Source organism: Dendrobates tinctorius, unplaced genomic scaffold (assembly GCF_039654945.1).
Source record: "Dendrobates tinctorius isolate UK_male_01 unplaced genomic scaffold, ASM3965494v1 ptg000129l, whole genome shotgun sequence".
In the NCBI taxonomy this organism is placed as follows: domain Eukaryota; kingdom Metazoa; phylum Chordata; class Amphibia; order Anura; family Dendrobatidae; genus Dendrobates; species Dendrobates tinctorius.
The window spans coordinates 23,391,011-23,415,099 of record NW_027361797.1 but is presented as its reverse complement, the minus strand read 5'-3'; the positions used below and the strand labels follow the sequence as shown (position 1 = coordinate 23,415,099).

The following is a 24,089-nucleotide window of genomic DNA, read 5'->3' as shown; positions in this document are numbered from 1 at the left end:
ATTTCCTCTAAATGGAAATGCAACATCACTAATATGCGGTGGGTGTGATCCAAGAAGGAAGGGAGCAGGATGAACTCTTCTTGAGAAATGAATGGGCCTGTGAGAGGCTCCTTGAGGCAGCTTGAGATGGGGCTACCGCCCCCGAGAGATCGGACTGTCTTTGGGGTTCTCCACCTAATATGCGGGAACAGGCAATGGTGCAGGTGACACAGGGGGCTGTCGCCCACATTTTCATGTCGAGGGCTCCGGCACTACCTGAAGCCAGGTCATTAAATGCCTAGGCATCTGGGAATCGGGCTCCAGGAAGCAGGGCAGTCCCCCCAGCCTCCCGAGGAAGGAGAAGAAGTGGAGACCTGAAGATGATTACCATATTACCCCCCCTTAAAATTTTACGTGACTTTGTACTTAGTGCAAAGCATTTATCAGTGTAGGAGACTGGAGTACCTCAACTATACTTGTTTTCCTGGCTTTGCATTTTGAGCAAAGCCTTTATGAGTGTAGGAGTACATCAACTACACTTATATTTGAATGAGGCACACCAGTTGTTGCCTTTCAGGGGCCTATGGATGACTGGATGACCCTTCTTATAATTTTTACCTAGATTTGCATTTTTTTTTTTGCAAACCCTTTGAGTGTAGCACTACATCAACTAGATTTTCAAAATATTTATGTTCAAAAATGTTTCCGGATTGAGTTTGTCATCCATAGAGTATTACATACTTTTGTTATATTACGGTGGTATATAAAACTCAAAAGAAAGGTTAAAAAAAATTCTGGATTGAATTTGTCATCCATAACATATTAGGTGCTTTGTTTTACATTTACTTTATATGTAACACTCCATTAAAGGGTTCAAAAAATTTTCTAGAGTGAATTGTCATACATAGAGTATTACATTCTTTATTTTACATGACTTTGGAATGTCTGACTCAGCCCCTTTCTTTCAATCTCCGATGTACTTTGATGTACTAAAATACTGTCTCTGCCCCCTCAATCCCTTTCTTTTATACCTGTATACCTGGCCCCCTTTAGCCAGTCAGCTGACCCCATTCACGCCCCCTTTCCACTAATACCCCCACCATAATTTGCACCTTAAACCCCCCCATCCACCATTTTAGATCCTAACCCCCCCTTCTAAAACTTCATTTTAGTTTATCCTTGCTTTGTTTTACCCCTATTAGGGCCTGGCATACCTCCTGGTCACGAGGCCCTCCCTTCTACAACCTGTGGCTTGCAGTATGGCCCACTTTTTGGTGGTATATAACACTCAAAAAGCTTTGAAAAACTCTTCTGGATTCATTTAGTCATCCGTAGAGTAATACGTGCTTTCTGTTAAAATTTTGAAGCGATACAGAGGGCTGTTAAGTGCATGTAGAGTGTGTGAACAGATGATTCGGGGGTCCTGGTTTTGAAGAAAATTTTGCATGGGCAAAACAGGGATAGTTAAATAAGTATATTGAGGTGACATACCAGTCTTTGTCTAATTTTTGACACTTCTTGATTTCTTCATAACTTATACTGAAATTTCCAATTTTTATAAAAGAAATCTATTTTGATTTACTTAAATTATTGATTTTAATCATTTTTTTTAATTTTGCCTTACATACAAGTCATTATACAGGAATACATTTTTTTTAACTTTTTGTTTTCTTCAATTGTTAATGTTTTATTGCCAGTCCTTAAAATTGAGTAAAAGTGTGACACCATTGTTCGAAGCAGCGATCTGGGAGTCTGAGATGCTTCATGAAGTCGACCCCGTGCTGTTCTCCTTCTACGCAGCATTTTTTCCATCCATTTCAACTTTTTCACTGCCTTCGTAGACCTCCTTGTAGGGTCTGCAGAAAAAATGCTCTAATTTCCCATTGACTCCCATTATGCTCGTTACTTGAAACGCGCATCCGAGCATTAGGAATTGCTTGGTTCGAGCACCGGAGCGTTTTAGTGTTTGCTCATCCCTTGATACAAACACTTCTAGAGTTGAGCGACTTTGGTCGGATCGGGTTTCATGAAACAAAATTTGTTTCAGATGAAACTGGTCCGACTAGGGCAAAAAAAGTCGGAGTTTCGTACGAAACCCGACCCCAATGCAAGTCAATGGGAAATAAAAGTCAGCATTGAGTGGATGACATTCATCCGCTCAATGCCGACTTTTATTCCCCATTGACTTGCATTGGGGTCGGGTTTCGGACGAAACTCCGACTTTTTTGCCCTAGTCGGACCAGTTTCTTCTGAAACAAATTTTGTTTTATGAAACCCGATCCGACCAAAGTCGCTCAGCTCTAAACGCTTCCCTAATGTGAAGATAGACTGTTGCCTACAATCACAGCCTTCTACAAGGTTTTTCGTTTCTTTGTGTACTGAGAAATAAAAAAGTATTTTTTTTACTAAGCTGGAGGTTTAGAGTCCCTTTTGCTTGACAAAGACGCAGACCTATTTTAATGGTCAATACGTATCAGCTACTTTTCTGTACATGTTTTTGGTGTAATAAAAAGAATCAACCGAAATTGGATACTGTTGGTGCTTCTTCTCTGGACATTGCGGAGAATTAAGGTTCCTATGTTGGGTGTACTTGTTTGTCTCACAATTTTTAACCTCTGTAGCAATCATAACGAGATGTCAACCCTCCTCAAGATTGAGATGGATTGCATAAATCTATGCTGAAACTTTGTATACTGAGAAGTTATTTTTTAATGGGGCTCTTTAAAGCATCTTAGAAGTTAAAGCCAAATTCACGGCACAAAATGTTTTGCTATCAGGGCAACGACAGAATTATCTGATTCAGAACATTGAATGCCGAGCACAAGTCAATCTGATAGTTATTTAAAGAACGGAAAGAACAGAACATGATGTTGCCATTGGAGGTGGCATTGTTCTCACCTATTAGACTGTGGCAGGACAACGTCTCCTCTGCAAAACTTAGGTCGGTTATTGAAGAGCGTACAACGCATCTTTCTCACCCGATGTTTATTAAACAAAACAATTCTGTCCTCAAGTGTCCAATTTTATGTGTTTCTTAGGAAGTTCGGAGGAAAAAGGATTAGAGCTCAGCGCTTGCACCGACTCCAGGAATTTAGCTACATCGGATATTTATATGAATATTAACAGAACACTGGAAAGATTAGGACACTTTGTCCTTTCGACAGTCAACCAGAGTCTAAGTTTATCTTACCAAGGATGTGGAGAGAATGTAGCCAAAGCCGAGGTGACGTATACTCAAGGGTTTGCTACGGTTATTTAAAGATTCCATATATTATCTTCATCACAGCGGTTTATATTACTGATTGATAAATCTATCTAATTTATTGGCGTACTTTGTGGCAGAAATTTTCATTAAAATGTTAGGGTATTTTTTGACACTGTGTCACATGTAAGGCCACGCAGTTTCTCAAACAAAAGACAAAGTGTCTAAAACGTATCATAAATGTGGTTCCAATCAGGAAAGACCAGTTTTTCTTTGTTCTTTGGAAACACACTGCCGTTTTCGATACAGAAGCGGATTCAACTCAGAGGAAAGTCCTCGCTGCACATTTTTCATTTCTATTGAATCCACTTATGGCTTTGGTTAAATAAAACAGCTTAAAGGGGTTGTCCACTACTAGGACAACCTCTTCTTAAACTAAATGTTTGACCCTGATTCCAGCGATGCATTACTTAGTTTACTGGGTGCAGCAGTTGTGAAACAGTCAGAGTTTTTAGATGTAGCAGTGCTCAGAAAGCTAGCTCCGCCCACATCGCTGATTAGCATATCTCTGTGTACAATGTATATGGACAGTGAGCTGCTAATCAGTGCTGGTGGGTGTGGTTGGACCAAGACTTATGTGGGCACCAGTCAAGGCAGTGATGATCTCCTGCTGATAAAACACTAATTGTATTGAAACAACAGCACGCAGCCTAAAAAGTGATACATCCCTAAAATCTGTCTCAGCCCCTACTTCATGCTGCGCTCAGATTACATAGCAAAAATTGCTGACATTTTCCCTTTAGCCCAGAAGTGTATTGTAGTGCAGTCTAGTAAGTGAGAACCACACTATACACAGTGCTCAGGTCATGTAGAAAATAAATTTCTAAGTTGTACTGCATATACATAAAAGGAATCGCAAGACGTACGGCACAAATGACACCCCTTGTGGTTTTGTCACGCTATTTAGAATATTAAGGCTATGTTCACACGTTGCGTTTTCGCTGTGCTGTTTTTTTCTGCAGGCAAAACCTGCTCTCTTGGCAATAAAAAAGCTGCTTACAAAAAGCAGGTTTTGCTGCATATTTGCTCCGTATTTATTGCGTCTTTGTTGTCTCTTGGACATGCTGATAAAGTTTACTGCTGCCCATAAAAATCACGGTGCAATTTCCCTAGGGCTTGTGCACACGTTGCAGATTTGGTGCGTTTTTGGTTTGTTTTTGCCATGCAGATTTGCTAGCAAAACCTGAAACAATCCTGATGCCAGCAACATGAATCAGAAACCTGAAGTGTCATTCACACATTGCTTATTTGTGACTTGCAGATTTGGTGCAGAAAATAATCTGCAGCGCGTCAATTCCCTGTGCGTCTTTCACCATTGACTTCATTCAAATCAGTTAAAAACTCAGGCAAAAACGCACAACCGCAGGTAAAAAAAACAAGTGATTTTTGCAGCTGCGTTTTTCCTGCCAAGAGATGCAGAAATGGTGCATCCAGTTATTGAACGTGTGTGAGTTTTTGCCCCAAAGTGAATACCCTCGGGGTTTTTTTGCTGCGTTTTTCCACTTTTTGCTTACTATGGGTAAAAAAAATGCTGAAAAACCATAAAAGAAGTGACATACTGTAGTTCTCAAAAAGCACAGCAGTTTTCCAAATCAGGAAAAAAAACAACCAATGTGTGTGCATGACCCATCTGAAAATCTCATAACCTTTACTGGTAGTGTAAAACGCAGCTTAAAATTTGCATTGATAGAGCAGCAAAAACCCAACATGTGAACATAGCCTAAATCTCTATTTTCCTTTTAGAAAAATATTCATAAATATTCCTCCCAGATACAAATGGAGCTGATGGATTCATAACGTTTATCTTCTGTCTTAGAACATACTAGGCAGCCTTGCATCCAGTTTGAAAATAAGACTTGCAGAAATGAATAAAAAATTTGAAGTATACGTTGGCGGAATCCAGAAAACTGTGAGTAATGTATTAAATTTTACAAAAATGCAGCATTTGTCTTTTTGCCTTCAGTTACTTACTCCTTGGACAACATCTCATACTCCTTGCTTGGCCCCAATAACATAATAATAAGGATGTGTGCCCACGTTGCGTTTTTAAGCGTTTCTGCGCCGTTTTTGCCGCTGCGGAAACGCTTAAAAAACGCTAACAAAATGCATCCCCATGCAATCCTATGGGATTCTGCAGTTGTTGTGCCAATGCTGCGGACTTTTCTGCTGCAAAATCGCATCGCTGTAAAATCTGCAGCATGTCCATTAATTTTGCGAAATCGCGGCGATTCCGCCGCCATAGGATTGCATTGAAACGCTCACTTTATGCATGTGGCTATGCATACAGTTTATATACAGATATCGCATACATAAGCTGTTTACCAATTTTCTAAATATACACTGCTCAAAAAAATAAAGGGAACACTCAATTACACATCCTAGATCTGAATGAATTAAATATTCTCATTGAATACTTTGTTCTGCACGCAAAAATCATCAATGGAAATCAAATTTATTAACCAATGGAGGCCTGGATTTGGAGTCACACACAAAATTAAAGTGGAATGTAATGTCCTTAAAACAAGTAAAAATGATGCTCAGTATTGTGTGTGGCCTCCATGTGCCTGTATGACCTCCCTACAACACATGGGTATGCTCCTGATGAGGCGGTGGATGGTCTCCTGAGGGATCTCCTCCCAGACCTGGACTAAAGCATCAGCCAACTCCTGGACAGTCTGTGGTGCAACGTGACGTTGGTGGATGGAGCGAGACATGATGTCCCAGATGTGCTCAATCGGATTCAGGTCTGGGGAATGGACAGGCCAGTTCATAGCTTCAATGCCTTCATCTTGCAGGAACTGAGGATCTCATCTCGGTACCTAATGGCAGTCAGGCTATCTCTGGCGAGCACATGGAGGGCTGTGCGGCCCTCCAAAGAAATGCCACCCCACACCATTACTGACCCACTGCCAAACCGGTCATGCTGAAGGATGTTGCAGGCAGCAGATCACTCTCCATGGCGTTTCCAGACTCTCTCACATCTGTCACATGTGCTCAGTGTGAACCTGCTTTCATCTGTGAAGAGCACAGGGCGCCAGTGGTGAATTTGCCAATCCTGGTGTTATGTAGCAAATGCCAAGCATCCTGCATGGTGTTGGGCTGTGAGAACAACCCCCATCTGTGGACTTCGGGCACTCAGACCATCCTCATGGAGTCGGTTTCTATCCGTTTGTGCAGACACATGCACATTTATGGCCTGCTGCAGGACTCTGGCAGTGCTCCTCTTGTTCCTCCTTGCACAAAGGCTGGGGTAGCGGTACTGCTGCTGGGTTGTTGCCCTCCTACGGCCCCCTCCACGTCTCCTGGTGTACTGGCCTGTCCTGGTAGCGCCTCCAGCCTCTGGACGCTACGCTGACAGAAACAGCAAACCTTCTTGCCACAGCTCCTATTGATGTGCCATCCTGGATAAGCTGCACTACCTGAGCCACTTGTGTGGGTTGTAGAGTCCATCTCATGCTACCATGAGTGTGAAAGCACAAACAACATTCAAAAGTGACCAAAACATCAGCCAGAAAGCATTGGTACTGAGATGTGGTCTGTGGTCCCCACCTGCAGAACCACTGCTTTATTGAGGGTGTCTTGATAATTGCCAATAATTTCCATCTGTTGTCTATTCCATTTGCACAACAGCATGTGAAATTGATTGTCAATCTGTGTTGCTTCCTAAGTGGACAGTTTGATTTCACAGAAGTTTGATTTACTTGGAGTTATATTCTATTGCTTAAGTGTTCCCTTTTATTTTTTTGAGCAGTGTATTAGATTACTTAGTCTGCAACGATCTGGGAATTCAGCTTTTCATAATCCAGGGGAAAAGTTAGCTTTCCCTACATTAAATTACTGTAAAAGACCTGATGTAAGATCTATGCTTCCCAGAAAACAAATGACCAGAGCTAGATTTCTGCAGATGATCGTCCATCATTGAATTCTAGGAGATGAATGTATAACTGCACTTTCAGGTCACTTTGCATAATAATCTTTCTTGTGTGTGTGTAAAGTACCACAGAGCAGTAGCCGTGGGCAAGTTGCTCTTCCATGTCGCCCCGACACTTTACTGGAAAAGATGGGTCCTGGCTGGGGGTTGGTGTTGTGAGGACCTTGCGCCCGTGCCGGCCACCTTTAGCCAATGGTGTTGGCTAGCCAAGACCACAAAGTCCGCAGACTAATTAAGGAGACTTTGGTTCAAACATGGGGATGTTACTGAACTTGATAAGGGTTATGTACAAGGGATAGCGGATACACAGTCTTAAGCAAGTTTCCTTCATAGTAAGAAGCCTTTTCATTCCCATTCTATCTTTCATCTGTAGGCTATTCCAGGCCTCTGCAGCTTATCTGTTTCATCTCTACATCTCCACAACCCAGCTTCTAGGCCACAGTCCTGATCAGCGAGTTTCTCTCTACTCTCTGCGGTTTTGCGTCCTATCACTATGGACACCCTGGATCTCCTGCTCGGGATCCCCACTAGTCCCACTCTCTCAGTCCTCTATAGGTCCGTTAACTTTAGCACTAGCAAGCTTGTGACTCAGCATCTTATCCGGTAACGCCTTCTGGATGGTCTCTGTCTCATTAGTAACTCTCTTTAAGATCTTGCTATTTCTTGCTCCACTCTCTTCTAGCTGTGGTCACCCCCTTGGTAGCACTGTACACTTGTCACTCTCCAAACTCTAACTCCATCTAACTGTCAGGAAGTAGTATGGTTTCCCTGGCCCTAATCCCTCCCATGTGAGCCAGTCCCAACTCTTAATGCTCACTTACTCTGTTGTCTGTTGCTGGGCAGAACTTCACTACAAAACACTATTTTACAGTCAACTATCTACATCCTATAGTATACACTAATATCACTATCTATGTCTTATCCTACACTATACACATTATGCATGTTACACTTATGTATTACCTCTTCATTACTCATGCACTTTACATTATCATATTCCAATACATTACACAACCAAACATATTATACTTCACAAGATATACAAAAGACGCATAACACTATATGCACAACGCGATTGGTGTCTTCAGGCGCGGGAATGAGGCAGTTCAGTCCACACCCCTTACATGTGTACGTGAGGAATAGTGAAGAAGAAAGCTTTATCACTCACATATAACCCTGTAGGTATAATACATTTGGAAGTAATTAAACTTTTACATTTAGATTACAATGTTTGAGGACCAAATTATTTGCCACCTCCTTATGTGTGTGATATATGTTTTCTACATGGAAATAACCGAACAAGAATATATTATGATTTCGGCCTTCTTTATTCATATACAGAATTTATCCTAGTTCAAAACATCATTTTGTGATTTCTTTGTGTATTGCATATTAGTTATTTATTAATGTATCTCTATTTTTAAGAGGCAGGGGCTGTCGAACTTGTAGTTGTGCCACTTTTTCTTTCTGTGACCATACATAGGGATCCCTAGCTAAGACATTTTTTTAAATTGTGTTCTATAATTAGGCTTAAAAGATAAGGATTCTAGGAACTGATAAGCCTTCACCGAGTCACTCCGTCCACACTTCTATGAATTATCAGTGGTAAAGGGTTCATTCTTGTTACCTGATCACCATATACTTAGAACAGGAAGTTCTGTATGGCTCGTACATCAGACTGGAACCTCGGAGGTGATTGAACGATTAATCTCATAGCTAACAATTTCGTATAATATTGGTTGTTGCTAGATCTTCAACATTTTACTGGCAGACTGAATTACAGTGATACCTAAATTTAATTACATACTTAAAGTGTAATACCGTAAATAAAGTAGATATAAAAACTCTACACACTCCTGCTAAAATTCTAGGTTTTATTTTTCAAGTTAAAAAAAAAATAATTTCCGAAAGAATCATTTTAGAATTTTTTCACCTTTGATGTCACTTATTATCTGTCCAATTCAATTGAAAAATAAACTGAAATATTTTAGGGTGAAAAAAAGAAACATAAAGAACTAAAATAATGTGATCCATATATACTAGATGCACATCCGTAAACTAATATTATTTGAATTCATTACGACGCATTCAGTCTTTTTGGGCAGCAGTCTATGGCACATCTAGAATTGGAAATCTATGCCCTCTTTTACTTGAAGTAGCAGTCCAAATCTGTCAAATTGCGAGGACATCTCTTGTGCACAGCGTCCTTGTGTACAGCCCACATGTTTTCAAAAATAGGAATGTTAATAGCTTCGTTTTTATCAATTAACAAAGTACAAAGTAAATGAACAAAAGAGAAATCTACATGAAATCAATATTGGATGTGACCACACTGTTTTCAAAACATCATCAAAGCCTCAAATTTTCTAGGTACACATATACATTGTTTATTTTATTGATTATGCTTGGCTTATATACCACCATCATATTCCGCAGCGCTTGGCATACATTATCATCACTGTCCGCATTGGGGCTCACAGTATAAATTCCCTATTCTTATGCCTTTGGATGGTGGCATAACTAAAGTCTGAGGGGCCACGGTGCAAAATTTGGACTGCCTCAGCTGATTTTATATATTTTATATATATAGTGTCCCTCATTCTGATAGTTTGTACAGGTGCAAACTAAGTATCCATCTTCATATATAACCAACAAATAATGGTGCACTCTGTAGCACTACAGGATGAAAACATGAAATGTATAAAACTAGATGGAGGCCCGATGCTATCGCATCGGGAGGGCGGTAATGTCACGGTGGGGGCAGGCTTTGCAGCGTTGAGAATCTCTCCCCCCATGTGCTCACCCACCTATCCGCTCTCTCTTTCCCATGTGCTGACTTCTAGCGTCTGTGCTCTCTTCTTTGACCTGTCTACCCCATGTGCTATCCCCCTTGTCTGCTGTCTCTCTCCTTCCTGTGCTGTGTCCTCCCCTCATGTGCTGTCCCGCTTGAGCTGTCCCCCCCGTTCTCTATGTCTCCTGTGTCTGACCATGTACAGAACATACCACAGCTCCTGGGCAGGGGAGGAAGCAAAAGAAAATACTGACATTACAGCAGGAGATCGCAGAGGATACATTTTGTGAGGTGAAATATTGTTTAAAAACAGTCAGTGAAATATTTTACCTCACAAAATGAATCTTCTGTCATCCCCTGCTGTAATGTCAGTATTGAAAAAAAGTTTTTTATAGTTCCAGCACACGATGTGAAAAAATTAAGAAAAGCCTTTATTTAATCCATAATTAAAAAATGCAATTCCAGTGATGATAAAAGCATGTGTAGGCTTACGCGTTTCGGATCATATTTGACCCTTAATCATAGCAACGCTAGAAGGCTTTTCTTAATTTTTTCACATCGTGTGCTGGAACTATAAAAAACTTTTTTTATTGAGCATTTCTCCCAGATGGGTATGGATCCACTCCGTGCACCGAGATTATGGAAAGGAGGACTGGGCAGGCTGAACCAGGTGAGCTGAAGATCTATCCTACATTGTTTGATATTATAATGTCAGTATTGTCTTTTGCTTCCTCCCCTGCCCAGGAGATGTGGTATGCTCCGTACACGGTCAGACACAGACAGTTTTTAAAATGAACTTTTGTTCGTGGGAAAACCACTTTAATGTGACCAGCTTCCTCTGCCTGTAGACACTTCACGCATCTGCCGCCGGGATCAACCGAATGATTCACTGCACCTGCATGGAATTCGCACAGGCGCAGTGCGACAGTGTTCCGCTGGTGGTACCGCGCAAAAGGCTGCGTGAGTGAGTGAGAGTGTATGTAAGTATGAATGTGAGAGTGTGAATGTGAGAGTGTGAGTGTTAGTGTGTGAGTGTGTGTGGTGCGACGGTGTTCCGCTGGTGGTACCACGCAATAGGTTGGTACCAGCAGCAGTTTCCATATTGAGACACCCATCACTTGGGTGCCCCAGTATGGCGGTCAGTGATCTTTCTCCCCTTGGAATTCTGGGATACGGTGACATCTGGACAGAACAGGAAATTAAAATATTACAACAAGGCAATTATATAAATAGATATACAGTTGTGGCCAAAAGTATTGACACCCCTGCAATTTTGTCAGATAATACTCAGTTTCTTCCTGAAAATGATTGCAAACACAAATTCTTTGGTATTATTATCTTCATTTAATTTGTCTTAAATGAAAAAACACAAAAGAGAATGAAGCAAAAAGCAAAACATTGATCATTTCACACAAAACTCCAAAAATGGGCCAGACAAAAGTATTGGCACCCTCAGCCTAATACTTGGTTGCACAACCTTTAGCCAAAATAACTGCGACCAACCACTTCCGGTAACCATCAATGAGTTTCTTACAATGCTCTGCTGGAATTTTAGACCATTCTTATTTGGCAAACTGCTCCAGATCCCTGATATTTGAAGGGTGCCTTCTCCAAACTGCCATTTTTAGATCTCTCCACAGGTGTTCTATGGGATTCAGGTCTGGACTCATTGCTGGCCACCTTAGAAGTCTCCAGTGCTTTCTCTCAAACCATTTTCTAGTGCTTTTTGAAGTGTGTTTTGGGACATTGTCCTGCTGGAAGACACATGACCTCTGAGGGAGACCCAGCTTTCTCACTCTGGGCCCTACATTATGCTGCAAAATTTGTTGGTAGTCTTCTGACTACATAATGCCATGCACACGGTCAAGCAGTCCAGTGCCAGAGGCAGCAAAGCAACCCCAAAACATCAGGGAACCTCCGCCATGTTTGACTGTAGGGACCGTGTTCTTTTCTTTGAATGTCTCTTTTTTTCTCCTGTAAACTCTATGTTGATGCCTTTGCCCAAAAAGCTCTACTTTTGTCTCATCTGACCAGAGAACATTCTTCCAAAACGTTTTAGGCTTTTTCAGGTAAGTTTTGGCAAACTCCAGCCTGGCTTTTTTATGTCTCGGGGTAAGAAGTGGGGTCTTCCTGGGTCTCCTACCATACAGTCCCTTTTCATTCAGATGCCAACGGATAGTACGGGTTGACACTGTTGTACCCTCGGACTGCAGGGGAGCTTGAACTTGTTTGGATGTTAGTCGAGGTTCTTTATCCAACATCCGCACAATCTTGCGTTGAAATATCTTGTCAATTTTTCTTTTCCGTCCACATCTAGGGAGGTTAGCCACAGTGCCATGGGCTTTAAACTTCTTGATGACACTGCGCACGGTAGACACAGGAACATTCAGGTCTTTGGAGATGGACTTGTAGCCTTGAGATTGCTCATGATTCCTCACAATTTGGTTTCTCAAGTCCTCAAACAGTTCTTTGGTCTTCTTTATTTTCTCCATGCTCAATGGGGTACACACAAGGACACAGGACAGAGGTTGAGTCAACTTTAATCCATGTCAACTGGCTGCAAGTGTGATTTAGTTATTGTCAACACCTGTTAGGTGCCACAGGTAAGTTACAGGTGCTGTAATTACACAAATTAGAGAAGCATCACATGATTTTTCGAACAGTGCCAATACTTTTGTCCACCCTCTTTTTTATGTTTGGTGTGAAATTTTATCCAATTTGGCTTTAGAACAATTCTTTTTGTGCTTTTTCATTTAAGACAAATTAAATGAAGATAATAATACCAAAGAATTTGTGTTTGCAATCATTTTCAGGAAGAAACTGAGTATTATCTGGCAGAATTGCAGGAGTGTCAATACTTTTGGCCACAACTGTAAATTGCGTTGGTGCACTAGAAAATAGGAAAAATTGAGAATGCTTAGTTCATAAATTGGCCAATTCATGTGTTCCCAGCAGCCATGATTGGGTGATTCTCATTGATGGGAACCTATCTAATGTGAATTTTCTGCTATACATAGGCTCTATGACTGAGCACTCCACCTATCAGCCTCTGGCGGTTTTAATCATAGCGTGATCCTATCTACCCACATAAATGCAGGCTTCAGCCTAGTAGAGGATTCACATTAGAAAAGTTCCCAGTGGGATGCAACATTGGTCCGCCTCCACGTGGTGCACGCTGCGTAAAGCTAAAGGACTAACAATTTTGACGACCAATCAAACTACATCTAGATCTCCTGGTCAATATATTTTACATCATATTTGGTATTTATTCTTATAAGATGTTAAAATATATGTTCATACGATTAAAGTAAAGTAAAGTTCCTAGCAACAAGAATCATCTTATCGCGGCTGCTGGGTATACATGAATTGGCCAATTTTTCCTATTTTCTAGAGCAGTATTGCAATTCGTATTTCATGTTTTCATGCAATAGCGCTACATAGTGCAACTCCTCACTGCACCATTGTGCTTTATTTCGTATATGCACTGCAATCTAAGGTAACAAATACCTCTCTTTTCATGTCTCTGATCTGCTCTTTATGCAAGACCTTATGCTTTATTATGAAGTGTATAACTTTATCTCCTATTTGGAGCTGTGTCCATTGTATATATTGTACATATTTTGTATTTTTTCTATTTTGCTCCACTATCTACTCTGGGTGATCCCTCATTTTATGCTTTTATGTTTAATAAATTTTGGTGAACTGTGTTTATATTTATACACGTTATTTATTTTTCTTGCAGCGATATATGATTAAAGACCTTGGCAGGGTCGAAATGTCATCTTTAATCGCATATGTAAATCTGCTCCCTGGCTTAATATTTGTATCACAATAAAATTTACTCTTTGTACAAGTCATTCCACTTGAGTGTGCGGTGAACATTAATCCTCTTGATATATAATGCACAGCCCATAGTCCTCCATGTTAGTATAATACACAGCCCATATCCTTCACACAGTATGAAGTACTATAGGATGTGCATTATATAGTATAATGCACAATTCATAGACCTCCATATAGTATAATACACGCCATAGACCTCCATATAATGTAATGGACTTTCCATAGTCCTCCGTATAATATAATGCACAGTCCATTGTCCTCCATATAGTATACTGCACTTCACATATCCTCCATACAGTATAATACACGCCATAGTCCTCAATATAATATAATGCACTCTCCATAGCCCTCCATATAATATAATGCACAACCCATAGTCCTCCATATAGTATAGTATATTGCATAACCCATAGTCCTACATATAGTGTACTGCATAGCCCTTCCACAAAGTATAATGCACCCCTCAGTCCTCTATATAGTATAATGCACTCCTCATAGTCCTCCATACAGTACAGTGCACTCTACATAGTGTTAGGGACGGCGGAACGCACTGAATATAAATAATAGGAAGTGCGTTCGCCGCCCGGGGTCCACCGTGCAGTAGGTGTAACAACCGCTGCTGAGTAATGGCGGACTTGCTATATGGCGGTATACTGCGCTTGGGTTAAATGTCACCCGAGGTGCACAGAGCAGTGTTAAACTCACAGAGGCGCTTTAGTATCAGTAAAGCATAAATGCCCAGCCTGTTAGCTTCACAGGTCTCAGCTGGTGTGCACACACGGTATATGGTCACAGGACACGACCCAAGGCAGAGGTCGGTGTCCGTTTTGACCTACCGTGTGTGCGGCGTCGCTACCGCGGACGCCATTCAGTGCTGCTAAGTGCAGCGTGGCGGCAACTACCACTGCTGTACGATAGTGCCGTGAGGCATGACACCATCGGACGCTAGTGTAGCGGTGCAGTAGGCACAGTGGCATATGGCTTGCCACTGACTGGCGCGGACTATCCTCTAATTCCCTATCCACATGCGTAATATCCAAGGGTAGGGGTTTCAAATGAGTCAGTCACCAGAATCATACATCCGTCACCATTCACACATCTAGCAAATAATGTCTATACTAGCGCATGGGCGAGCGACCATGCGGGCCTTTTATAGCCACGCGCTTCCAGGACCTTCCAGGCCTCTGGGATGGGCCAATCAGAACAGGACAAGGACCTGAGCACGTGACCCCCGATCTCCACTGGGATATCATCTCATGGGCATGCCCAGTAGCGCGGCGAGAGGACTTAGCCTCTGGAGTGGTTTCCTGCAAAGCAGGTTGTGCTACCATTGCTGGTCCAGAGGTGGCAGCAACATCCAGACCCAGAGAGCTGGTCTGAGCAGGGCGCCTGGATCGCCGAGATTGCTGTGCAGGTCCCTGAGCGGTCGGAAAGGAATGGGAGACCACTGGATGTATGGCTCTGGATTCCCGCTGTACAGCTGCAGGAATCCGACGCCAAACACATAGTTCTCCATACAGTATAATGCAATAATGCACTCCCAATAGACCTCCATACAGTTTAATGCACTCCATATAGTATAATGTCCTCCATATAGTATTATGCACTCCAAATATTCCTCCATCTAGGATAATGCACAGTCCATAGTCCTCCATATAGTATACTGTACAGCCCATAGTCACCCATATAGTATAATGCACCCCATTGTCCGCACTATAATATAATGCACTCTCCATAGTCCTCCATACAGTATAATGCACTCCCCATAGTCCTCCATACAGTAAAATGCACAACCCATAGTCCTCTATATAGTATACTGTACAGCCCGCTACGCTACGCTACTGGCAGGAGTGAACAGTTGTTTTTGTTGGTACTATATTTGGGTACATATGACTTTGAAGTTTTTATTCCATTTTTTTTTTTTATTGTAGTTACCATACTGGATAAAAATAACTTATTACGCAAGATCAGACTTTTACAGAAGTGGCATTTTTGGAGTGAGAAGAGTGATACTGTAAATGAAACTTTTATACTTGCGATATATTTTTGTTTTATTAATTCCGTATGAGTGCTAGCAAGTGACTTCAGCACCCTACGATCGGCGATGTTCATCCCAACCCCTTTGCTGTAACCACTTCAGTGTGAAATGTGTACAGAGACTTATTATTTTTTGTCACTACAGCGAATTACTGGACTCAGTGGTCATGCCAATGTGATTGACCTGAGACCACTGAGCCTACTGATTGGTGGCAGTGGTCATATCCTGTAGTCATGACGTCACCACTGCTGTGGTGGAGAGGCAAAACTTGAGCGGCAGGGGGTTAGTATGGTTCATTTTTCATTGTGAAGGCTAGGATGTCTTTGAAATAAAAATATATCCCCTTATAAGCTTTTAAACTAATTTATCGTTATAATCATCTGCTTCTGATCCTGTCATGTCTTGCTGCTGTCCTATATACACTAGGTTTAAGTTTTTTTCCGACACCTTTGCAATCCGTCTTGTCCAGAATTGATGTAGTATGATGAGAACATAATAATAATAATAAGGACAATGTCATACTAATACCTTATACAGTAATGTATTCATTCTAATTGCTTATCACATACACAAATAAAACTTTGAAATGCTAAGATTGAATGCATCGGTTTATTCCACTCTCGTGATTTTCTTCTCAACTGTATTTTACAGGTGCAAAAATATGATTTTCTCCATGAAGCAGCAGGGTGGTCTCTGGCGGGGTCCCAGGAGATAGCTGAACTCCTACAGTATGGCCCTAAAGCAGTTCACCAGATGTGGAAACAGAGCAGTCTACGACAAATGCTCCGACATGACCTTCCTTTATACTTAGAAAAACTCAACAATTTGGTTCAGCAAATGCAAACTGAACTGCAAAGTAAGAAAATTGATTTATATTCTAACTGTTAACAAGGAAAATGGTAACAACCAATATATTTAATTCAAACATTTTCAAGAGGAGTAAGGCTGGATTCACACTAGCGTTTTTTTGCGCTGCGTGCGCATACATGCGCATTCGCAATGCGCCCCTATGTTTAAAATGGTTGCGCTTGTATGCGTTTTTGTGCGCATGCATTTTTTTGCAGTGTGTGCCTATGCGCGCCGGACGCACCCTGTTGCATTTTTGGTGCGCCCAACCTGTGTGAAAAAAGCGCATGTGCACAAATGCGCAAAAAACCCACATTATAGTCTATAGGAACGCTGATGTGCGCGTGGACATGCGCACGTCAGTGTTTAAAAACGCATGCGTTTTTAGAGTCAAAATGGTTAACAGGCATGCGCAAAAAATAAGCAAATGTATACCAAACGCTTGATGCGTTTTTTGTATGCATTTGCACTGCGCACGGAGCGCAGCGCAAAAAAAAGCTAGTGTGAAAGTAGCCTTACACAGGAACAACAGAGTTCTAGAAAAAGATGTTCCTGGATCATTGTTTTTCTGCACGGAATGCAAGTATTCCTTAAAACAGACATATCACGCTGATTGGTAATTTAATTTGATTGACCCCCCCAATTTTTTAACCCCTTTATGACATTCTCCATATAAAAACAGTGCATGTCGTAAGCGGATGTATGTAGCGGGCTCACACAGCGAGCCCGCCCCATACCTGGCAAGTGATGGCTGTGTATTACAGCCAGGACCAGCCGCAATTGTCAACTTGTTAAATGCCACTGTCAATCTCTGACAGCGACATTTAACACACACCGAAGTGCGTGCATATGATTACCCCCGCCATCGGCGCACCCGTGACGTGATTGCGGGTTACCAATGGGTTAGCATTACATTTAGGGGTCTGCTGATGACCCCCCTTGCCTGTCATTACAGAGCTCCTTTGAAACCCTTCCTCTGACCAGGCTTCAAAGGAGACCGTAAGTTCTCAATTTGCATCTTCAAGTACCCTAAGGGGGCAAAAGTAAAATAAAAAGTTTTAAAAAGTCTGAAAAAAATAAAAGTTCAAATCACCCCTCTTTCCCCCATTCAAAATAAAGATATTAAAAAAAATAAATACAGTAAATACACATGTGAAATCACCGCTATCAAAAAACTTTGATCTATCAAAATGTAACAACAATTAACCTGATTGGTAAACACCGCAAACGGGGAAAAAAATCAAAAATGGAAAAAATTTAAAAATGCCAAAATTACGTCTTTTTGGTCCGGTTGTCCAAAAGCGATCAAAAAGTCATATCTATTAAAAAATGGCACTAGTAAAAAAAAAAAAATTGTTCCGCAAAAAATAAACTATCACACAGCTCCATCGGCCGAAAAAGAAAAATCTTATGGGTCTCGTTAAATGGCGACAACCCCCCAATTTTTTTTTTTTTTTGCAAACATTTGATTTTTTTTCACTACTAAAATAATAAAACAAAACTGAACATGTTTTTTATCTCTGTAATTATATTGATGAGAAGAATCATATTGCATGGTAATTTTTATCACAAAATATACACCGTAAAAACAATTCCCAAAAGACAATGTCTGATTATTTTTTTTTCACAATTTCATCGCACTTGGAATTTTTTTTCCCATTGTTGAGTACAATATGTGGTAAAATAAATTGTGTCACTAAAAAGTACACCTCCTCCCACAAGAAACAAGCCTTCATATATCTATGTGGACAGAAAAATAAAAGTTATGCTTCTGGGAAGAATGAAAACCAAAAAAGGTCCATAAATATGATATGTCAACTTCCAAAAGATGACAATAAGCCCAAACAAAGGGAAGTGCCAGACAAGAATAAAATATAAATAGTGTATTAACAAAATGTATTAAAATTACATCAAAATTAGACAAAATTGTGCAGAACAAGGCAGAGTGAGCTCCAAGCAACACAAATAAAATCATGTGAACCAGGTATATATTATAACTAGCTGAAGAGCCCGGCGCTGCCCGGGAATAGTAACTAACTGTGGTTAGTAATAACAAATTAGAATTATCCTCCATCCCATAGTCCCATGCCAATATACCCATCATGCATATTCTCCATCCCATAGTCCCGTGCCCATATACCCATCATACATATCCTCCATCCCATAGTCCAGTGCCCATATACCCATCATACATATCCTCCATCCCATAGTCCCGTGCCCATATACCCATCATATATATCCACCATTCCATAGGCCCGTGCCCATATACCCATCATACATATTCTCCATCCCATAGTTGAGTGTTCATATACCCATCATGCATATCCTCCATCCCATAGTAGAGTGCCCATATACCCATCACACATCCTCCATCCCATAGTCCCGTGCCCATATACCCATCATACACATCCTCCATCCCATAGTTGAGTGTCCATATACCATCATGCATATCCTCCATCCCATAGTAGAGTGCCCATATACCCATCACACATCCTCCATCTCATAGTCCCGTGCCCATATTCCCGTCATACATATCCTCCATCCCATAGTCCAGTGCCCATATACCCATCATACATCCTCCATCCCATAGTCCCGTGCCCATATACCCATCATACATATCTGCCATCCCATAGTCCCGTGCTCATATACCCGTCATACATATCCTCCATCCCACAGTCCAGTGCCCGTATACCCATTACACATCCTCCATCCCATAGTCAACCATTATGACATCATAATGAGCGGCGGGGCTTGCAACCTATAATGACATCAGCGTCGCCAAGGCAACCATTATGACGTCATAATGAGGGGCAGGGCTTGATACACACACACTTTTTCCCCATTATGTAGATAGGGGCAAAATTGTTTGGTGAATTGGAACATGTGGGGTTAAAATTTTGTCTCACAACATTTCCTAGGACGCTCTCGGGGTCCAGACGTGTGACTGTGCCAAATTTTGTGGCTGTAGCTGCGACGGTGCGGATGCCAATCCCGGACATACACACACACACATATACATACATACATACGTACATATATACATACATACACACATTGAGCTTTATATATTAGATATATGATTTAAAGACCAGAACCAAATACCCAATCTGTTAAATTATAATACCCATGTGGGTTATAAAACCAATAGGGGTGAGAGACTGGACTAAAAAACACAATAGCAGCAGTGTGGCCAGATACAATCATAGTACAGGGAAAGAAAGTGCAACGTGCCAAAGTGCTGTAGATGTATGTATACACGTATGTACAGTCCATATAGCTGAAATAATACCCAGAGAATAGAGCAAATACAAAAAGTGCAAGGCACTAAAGTATACTGGCAGGGAAAGTAATCTCAATAAACTGTGCAAAAAATGCTGCTGGATAATAAATGATACCTGGTGTTTGTTGCTGGGAGAGGAACCCCGATGCGCGTTTCGCTTAAACCGCCTTTTCCAAGTGGACCGCTTCTTCTGGGAAGAATGGGAGGAAAAAACGGAACCGCAAAAACAGAAGTTGGCTGCGGCATGAAGGGGTTAACCTTTTTTTTATACCTTAAAGAGTAATCGTTATTTTCATTTTTTTTTATATATATATAGATTAAAAGTACATGTGAAAATAAGAAACTTTTTTTAATATATCTTATCAAGGAAATTTGCTTCTTTCTCCTCTTGGACAGATCTCAAAGTTCTCAGTTTGCAAGTAACAGTAAATCTGCCTTCAGTGAATACATATTTTACCATTACTGAGAAAGGAGATGACAGCTGATGCTTAAAGTTTTATGGAATTTGCAGTAAAACGTCTGTTTTTGCCTTGATTTCCTCCCTTCATAAAAAAATATAATTAGCAAATACCATCTCCTACCAGTAGTGGGAAAATCTGTCTTCCCTGAAAACAGCTTTTTAACCCATGATTTGAAAGTGAGACATCAGTCCAAAAGGTGAAAGAAGAAGATTTACCTGATATAGTTTCTTATTTTCATGTGTACTATCGACTTGTAAAATAAAAATTAAACAATAGTTACGCTGGGAATTTAGATATTTAGTAATAGACCAAATATGACAAATTCATCACAGTGGCTCATGCTGGATGATAACTTCGGCACATCTCTAGATATCTTAATATCATCTCTTGGTTACTTTGTTTTAGATGATTTTTTTTTCACACTTTTTATAAAACCATGTCCCTTTTTACAAAATCGCCTGTCCCTCTCTTTGTCAATTGAAGCTATTTGTAAAATTCTCCCTTGTGGAGTATTCTTGGATTTTCTAGATTTTGACACGTGTAAAAAAATAAATTAATCTGATCAATGAAAAGACTGAAGTCAAGAAGACATTTTAAATTCCATTCATTTCAGCCATTCAGCAACTATTATCCGGGAATGCTTTCATTTTGCCCTCCACCAGCAGGATTCACAACTACTTTAGTGTTGATATAATATTAAAAGGACTCTGTCGGCAGTTTTGAGTTCCCGCGATAGTTCTAATCTGTGTTAGGTTGCTGTCATGCGCAGGGCCGGCCCAAACGTATAGGCGAACTAGGCGGCCGCCTAGGGCGCCGACCCAAAGAGGGCGCCAGAGAAAAAATAGAAAAAATTATAAAAAATCTTTTCAAAAGGCAAAAAGTTTTAGGGATGGAAAGAAGAGTGTACATATTTAAGGGCAAATATGACGCAAGATAGGTTGGTTGGGTTGGCAACAATTTTGATAGAATCTGAAGTTGCTAAACAAATTAATCTCGGTGACTTAGTGTCATCCTTTTAAAAAAAAAAAGGCAAGGAAACAAAAATTTTAATTACCTATGGTCGTTTTTGTTTTGTGTTATTGATTACTTTGTATATATTTGTCCTATACAACTTCTCAGAAGATTAAAGAGTTAGGAGAGAGTTAATTAATCATTGTTGTTGTGGTTTATTTTGCTCCTAAATTTATATCCAAAGTTTTCATCTACTGCCAAGAATAGTAGGGGCGCAACAAAATAGTTTCGCCTAGGGCGCCGTAATCTCTCGGGCCGGCCCTGGTCATGCGGCTTAAATACGGAACTTTGTTTTTTTCAATCCTGTATTCCATTCCAGAGTAATCGCTTTTCCAGTTTGAATGTAAATGATCAGCAACGGCAGATGGGTTTGTTCCTGCACTTAAAGGTCTTTGTCCTCTCTCTTTTTTCCCCACCTTCAACCGTCCTCTGTTCGCTAAGTGACAGGTCACTCTTCTGAGTGGCGTTCCTTCCAACAATCTCACGTAGGTGTCGTCATTCCTTGGGTCGGTTCATGCCCAGATCCATTGTTAAGCTCTCAAAATATGATCGGGACTTGACTGTACCCAAACTGCCCCAGAGAATGACAACGCCTGCCCAAAATCTCTGGCGGAAGAGGAAGGTGTGACATTGAGTCACTACTCACAGACAAGCCATGAGACAGGGTATTCAGGAGGTCTGAGGTCAGATACCAGGAGGGCTCGAAGTACAGAGGGGCATGACAAAGGCATGGTCAGGTAACAATACTAAAGGTATACTACTAAAATAATCCTGTACAATAAATCGCCAAAATGAAAAAAAAAGTCATACTGTGCCCAAGACATCATATTCCTAATGTAATTGTGATGCTATTGTGATGCTATATTCAAAATATACAGGGATGCCAAACCTACATAACACCACCAAAAGAGGCAATATAATGCAGTACTAAAATAACACCTTCATACAAACCCAAAATAATGCTGAAATAAAGAGATAAATTATGGGGCCAAAATATTACTGCTTTCACACAAGTGTGTTTGGCTTAACATTTTGCTTTGGGATTTGTCAAAACCAGGAGTCCAAAGCACGACAGATGTACAATTTATTCCATTACTCACTAATTTTGGCTTGATGATGGAAAATATTGACCTATAGTAAGTACTGCTGTGTGAATGTTGTCATGGCATATACAGTGCCTTGAAAAAGTAGCAAGAATTTGTGAAGTATAAAGGAAAGTTACATGGTTATCTAATTTTAAAAATATAAATCTGAAATTTGTGACGTGCATTTGTATTTCGCCCCCTGTAGTCTGAGACGCATAAATAAACCCTTGATTGACAAATTGCCTCCAAAAGTCGCATTTTTAGTATATTGAGTCCACATGTGTATAATTTATTCTCACTATAACTACAGCTGTTCTATGAAGGCCTCAGAGGTTTGTTTTAGAACATTAGAAATCAAATAGCATCATAAAATGCAAGGAACACACCAGACAGGTCAGGGATGAAGTTGTGGAGAAGAGTAAAGCAGGGTTAAAGCAGAGTTGGATTCTAAAAATACCATAAGCTCTGAACATCTCACAAAGTCTGTGATCAATCCATCATCCAAAAATAGGAGTATGGCACAACTGCAAACCTACCAATACATGACTGTCCAGCTAAACAGATATCCAAAGCAAGGAGAGCATTAATCAAAGAAGCAGCCAAGTGGCCAATGGTCATTCTGGAGGAACTGCAAAGATCCACAGCTCAGGTGGGACAATCTGCAGACAGGACAACTATTAGTTGTATACTCCACAAATCTGGCCTTTATGAAAAAGAGGCAAGAAGAAAACCATTTTTGAAAGCAAGCCATAAGAAGTCCTAATTGAAGTTTACAAAAAGCCATGTATGGGACAGAGCTAGCATATGGAAGAAGGTGCTGTGGCCAGATAAGACTAAAATATACTTTTTGGACAAAATGCAAAATGATATGTGTGGCAGAAAACTCACACTGCACATCACCCTGAAAACACCATCCCCACCGTCATACATGGTGGTGACAGCATCATGCTTTGGAGATGATTTTCTTCAGTGGGGACAAGAAAGAGTTGATGGGAAGATGTATGGAGCCAAGTACAGGGAAATCCTATAGGAAAACCTGTTTAGACTGCATAAGACTTGAGAGTAGGGCATAGGTCAACCTTCCAGTGGGTAAGGACTCTAAACATACTGTCAGAGCTACAATGGATGGTTTAAAACAAAGCATATTCATGTGTTTGAATGGCCCAGTCACAGTTCAGGCCTAAATCCCATTGAGAATCTGTTGCAAGAGTTGGAGACTGCTGTTCAAAGACGCCTCCATCCAATCTCACTGAGCTACAGCTAGATTTCAAAGAAGAATGGGCAAAATTTCATCCTCTAGATGTGCAAAGCTTGTAGAGACATACCTCAGAAGACTTGAAGCAGTAATTTCAGAGAAAGGTGGTCCTACAAAATATTGACTCAGGTGAGGTGAATACAAATGCGTGATACAATTGTCAGATTTCTATTTTTAAAATATTTAGAAAACCATGTATCATTCATTTCCTTTACACCTCGCAAATGATTGTTACCTTGTGTTGATATATCACATAAAATCCCTATAGAATACATTTAAGTTTGTGGGTGTAAGGTAAAAATGTGGA

At 40.7% G+C, this 24,089-nt stretch overlaps 1 protein-coding gene across 1 annotated transcript in view; it reads left to right on the top strand.

Annotated features, from left to right (window-relative positions):
• Positions 1 to 24,089, top strand: part of LOC141047663 (uncharacterized) — a 294,273-nt gene that overhangs the window by 238,336 nt on the left and 31,848 nt on the right. The window contains exons 41-43 of the mRNA XM_073542859.1: positions 3,018 to 3,202; positions 5,058 to 5,150; positions 16,496 to 16,700. Coding sequence (XP_073398960.1) covers positions 3,018 to 3,202; positions 5,058 to 5,150; positions 16,496 to 16,700 — 483 coding nt within the window. The remainder of the gene's footprint in view (positions 1 to 3,017; positions 3,203 to 5,057; positions 5,151 to 16,495; positions 16,701 to 24,089) is intronic.